Source organism: Diabrotica undecimpunctata, chromosome 6 (assembly GCF_040954645.1).
Source record: "Diabrotica undecimpunctata isolate CICGRU chromosome 6, icDiaUnde3, whole genome shotgun sequence".
NCBI classification, from domain to species: domain Eukaryota; kingdom Metazoa; phylum Arthropoda; class Insecta; order Coleoptera; family Chrysomelidae; genus Diabrotica; species Diabrotica undecimpunctata.
Window position 1 is genome coordinate 156,113,661 of NC_092808.1, and position 4,940 is coordinate 156,118,600.

Sequence of the window (4,940 nt, forward strand, 5' to 3'; positions counted from 1 at the left end):
TGGGTCTATTTATTTCAAAAGTCGAGTGCATCCTTTAAGAGGCATAATACATTAGATTATTTTTAATCTTTAAAACTCTCAACCCGAGTGTTTTGCGCTGAATTAATGACTTTTCCACAGACGTGTAAGTTTATTTATTAAGCATATGGATTTTAACAGTACGATAAATACACATATTCAAATACTATAATAAAATAAAATTAAATACTATTGTCTAATTTACACAGCCACTCAATTGCTGCTGGAGAACATTCAACAAAGTACTGGAGTTTTCCACGAGGCACGATTTGGGCAGTCTGTAACACAGTGCTTTATGGTCTGTCTAGGTGATCCCTGCAATCGCACTGTGAACCGTCCACACAACCCCATTCGTACAGCGAATCAGCACATTTACCATCTCCCGTACGTATGAGAATAAGCCTCGCCCAGGTGGACCGGGGCAGATTTGATCCCATAAATCTTTAAGTTAAGGTAGATATCAGATTTATTTTGATTCCATTGTTGGCATCCATCTTGTTAACCATTGCCAATGTATATCATAAATATAATTTTTCGGGCAGTTCTAATTCGAAGATTTCTAGATATCACTCGCTGGTGCTCTTTTGTGATGTGTGGTATATCTTGATGGATTGGTAATTGTACGTTGGCTACAGTTTTCTGGTACTCTTTCACTAATGGTGCTGTACAGCGTAGATGTGGTGGAACAATATTACTCCTAATAGGGAGCCATCTCACTGGAGTTGGTTTTATTTTTCCAGTGATTGTTCTTATGGTTTGATTAAGTTGGAAATCGACTTTTATTGGTATGTGCACTATTTTGCCAGACTGATGCACAATAGTCTTCCACTAAAAAACAAAAGGTATCCCAGATGTCTGAAGTGCATCCGCAGAAGCATGTAGATAATTCTCAGAGTTGAGAGAAATATAAATATAGCCAATTTTGTCATGAGATATTTAAAGATATGAAATTAGCGATTAAATTAGGTCATATGTTATTGTCATAATTATTAAGAATAATAAAACAAAAAATATAAATAAATAATAAATAATTTTCCAAACATACTCCCCATCTGAAAACGAATGGTTTTGAAACAAATAAAATTATAACTGTAAAAAATTAACAATAAAATATAAATATACTGATAACAGAATGAAGTTCGAATGAAGAATATTTAATGACAACTAGGTAGTGGGCGTACTTTGACCATCGGACGTTGCAGCATCTCTTCAGGCAATGTAACTCAGTGATTCTGGCCAAATACCAACGAAGAAGAAGCTGTTGTTTAGTTTTTATAAGAACAAGAGAACCTTTGGTGAGAGACGGGTCTATGCCATTTGTATCGCTCTTAAAGAGAATAAATATACTCTTTAGATAATCTTTTCTAAAAGTCCCTTCGTACCCGTTGGATTAGTTGCCAACGATTCGGACGGTTAATCTTTAAGGCGCTATCTGGATCTAGCTAATTGCTTCGATGACGTTGTTTTCTATAATAACTGGCCATAGGATTTATTGGTGTTTATTATTAAACCCATTTTTGTAGCCGATTCTTTTGGTACTACCCACTCCTCTCGTACAGTGTTTTTCGTTTTCCCAACAATATTGGTATCATCAGCGTAGGCAAGGATCTACACTGATTTGTTAAATATTGAACCAGTGGTAGTGTTTTGTAACCTTCATATTATTTTTTCTAAACACATAAGCTGTTACTCTTTGAAAACCGTAGTTTAGAACTCAACCAATGAATTTTGGTTATATTTACACAACATAATTACAACTAATTACAACAAAACAATGCCGTTTGCTCTTTTATTTCAGGTACGACATATGTGCGGATGAAGGCAAGGATTGTGGACTCATGGGTTTGGCTTACGTCGCTGCAGCTTGTACGAAACAAGAAAATTGTGCCATTAATGAAGACGGTGGTTTAACGTTAGGAATCGTTGTCACTCACGAAATTGGACATGTGTGCGTATATTTGAAATAAGTTTTTTATCAAAATTTTTAACTACTTTCAGCATAAAAGACTTAAAATAATGAATTGGTTGCTCGTGTGACTCCATTTCAAACTACGTTTTCAGTTCATTAATATTTGTAGTTACCCAGCTGTAGAGTCCCAGCAACATGCCTGAATCAAATTAAAACAAATTAAACTAAAACAATTTTTTAGTCTGATTTGAAGACATAAATTATGAGACTTGAGTTCAACCAGAAAATATTTGCAAGTAATCACAACTTCTAATTTGCACCTCTGGCTGAAATATGTTTTTAGTAATTATTTAGTATAGTCGACTGGTCCAACGAAGACTGTAGTAACTCATTTTTTATGTAATTGAGATAATTATAAAAATGTATTTACACTGTTACCAAAATTCATGAATCTATTAAATGGATGTTTTTATAGCATTAAGTGATACTATTAATAATGATCTTACAAGGGTAAAACAGATTTAAGACAGAAATGGTCATAAGTGACTTTTGAATGAGTTACTATAGTTTTCGATGGAGATATTTTTAAAGTAATAAATACCAGAATTATTTGTTTCCTAACTTTATTTATATAAAATGCTACATTTTGAAGAAGCTACTGATATAATTTGCAGTTTTATATTTTAATTCAATTTTCCTCATCCGACTCTTCTTCGCTCTCAACTGAATCAACTTCGAGCTCGACCTTTAGGAGGTACATAACTCTTTGAATTAAGATTTTTATAAAATCCATTGTACGTTGTGGGTATTTTGCCGGTATTACACAGCCACAGTAATCCTTTTAGCTTTTTTTCGTCAATTGGTAATGGTGCATCATACAGTTTCGGTGGAAATTTGATAGTAGTGGAAGGCCGTCCTCTGCATTTTCGATTTAATTTTATGTCACAACCTCTAAACCATCATCGAATTCGTATTTAAACATTATAGAATTTTCATGTTCATGCGAAAATTTTATTTCTCGTATTTTGCTAACTTTTATTGATTTCTTTTCGTTGTCAAGTTTCCAATTCTCGGTATGTCAGTTTTTAAAATTAAAAAAATTATCTTGGGACATTTCCGTAACATCATAAACTGTTCCTGTAGTTTTAGCCATTCTAATTAATGTAACGAACTGTTCTGGCACATATATAACCGATTGCCTTTTCTTTGCATTTCGATAACAGCATGTATACTGTCACCCTCGTTCTGAGTGTGGCCTTTTTCCAGAAATCTGTGAACAATATCAATATGAAAATGAGCAGCAGCAAAAGCAAATATCGAAACACAAAACGATTCCTATCCTTCCACGTTTATCTTCCTCTAATGATCCACCATCTTTCAGTTTCCTTAATGCTGTAGTGATCCAAGTTTCTGAAACGTTAAGGGTTTCCAAAAACATAGTTTTGCAAACACGTTGTTTTTCATTGCAAATGTAGAAGTAATATTCTCGAGAGTAATTTCTTCGAGACCGTTGTTCTGCAGTAATAGTTACTTGTTTTTTGGCAACCTGTCTCACATGACGAGCAATAAAATCCCACTTTCTCGTATGATCTTTTAACTTCCAAAATTCATTGAAAAAAAGGTCTCTATCTTCTTTAGCTATTTTGGTAGCACATTTTAGTCTACATGTGTTTGCGCATGGTGCACCCATCTGTCTTCCTTTAATTTGAATACCTTTTCGATTTTCAAGTTCAAGTCCCAGGTTTAGACTTGTTTTAGATTTTTCATCCGCCCACTTACTAACGTCTCTAATTCTTTTCCTACTTACTCTCTCTATATTGCCTCTGCTTCTTTTCTTTCTATTTGTGGTTGCTTCAGTTATATTTTTATTAGGTTCAATTATTACTTCAGGGATGTTTTTGTCTTCTGTCAGAATGTAATCTGGGTCAGTATTAGAGTCTGCATGAAATGGTTCCTCATCGCTTTCCTTCTCAATTATTTCATTTTCATTCCTATTGGCTTCATTCTCTTCGAAGCTTACTAAATTAAACAAAAATGAGGTAAATGCCTACGTAATATTTTTTCATGTGGAATTTAAACCAACCTGTAGAACATTCAGGATTAATATCAATCTCGTGGTCACCAGGATCCTCATTCGCCTTTTTGTATTTGCTTTCTTCTACAATACTTTCAGCAATATGTTTACCTTAAAAAATAAGTAGGTTTTTACTTTGCTGTTATTATTTTAAATAAAGTTTATTATAAATTTACCTTCAAAAGAACGATAAGAAATATCCGTTTGAGTGTTTTTATACGCTTTCTCAGCTAATTCCAATATTAACTCACTTCTGGAACACATTATGGCAATTATAACAAAACTAAACTTTTGAACATAACCTTAAACTAACGCAGAATACCGTAGTAACTCATGTTACGATACCTATGCTATCGCCTCAGATAACAACGAAGACTATTGTAACTCAAGATACGATGATTTTCTACGGTTGTTTTTCATAAATCGGAGATACTATAAAACTCTTACACGTAATATTGGTTGCATAACTACGTTTACTGAAATACGATTCTTTCCTGGGGAAGATACATATCATTATGTTTTATTGTTTTGCGCTCATAACTCAAAAAGTGGAAAATTTGAGTTACTACAGTCTTCGTTGGACCAGTCGAGATGTAGGGCCTCTAACTTCAAAAATCTTACATGTTTTGTTGTCAGTGAAATAAAAAATCCATTTTTATTTGATAATTAATTTTAAAATCGAGTTACTTATGTTAAATTTTTGTACATCTCGTGTTAATTTCTAATTAATTAACTTATTTTATGTAATACATCTAAAAGATATATAGAAACCATTATTTTTTAGAATGGGATGTGCCCATGACACCGAGGGCGAGTCTGCCTGTCCATCACAAGCAGAAGATGAGTCTTATTATATTATGGCTCCCTACGTTCATATGTTTACTACACGCTGGTCTACGTGTAGCAGAGGATTTATGACAGCTTTGTTCGAGTAAGATC

At 33.5% G+C, this 4,940-nt stretch overlaps 1 protein-coding gene across 1 annotated transcript in view; it reads left to right on the plus strand.

Moving 5' to 3' along the window:
• LOC140444186 (A disintegrin and metalloproteinase with thrombospondin motifs 12-like) overlaps positions 1-4,940 on the plus strand; it is a 141,553-nt gene that overhangs the window by 66,483 nt on the left and 70,130 nt on the right. Inside the window, exons 6-7 of the mRNA XM_072535912.1 lie at positions 1,817-1,966; positions 4,786-4,932. Of these exons, the coding sequence (XP_072392013.1) occupies positions 1,817-1,966; positions 4,786-4,932 (297 nt within the window). The remainder of the gene's footprint in view (positions 1-1,816; positions 1,967-4,785; positions 4,933-4,940) is intronic.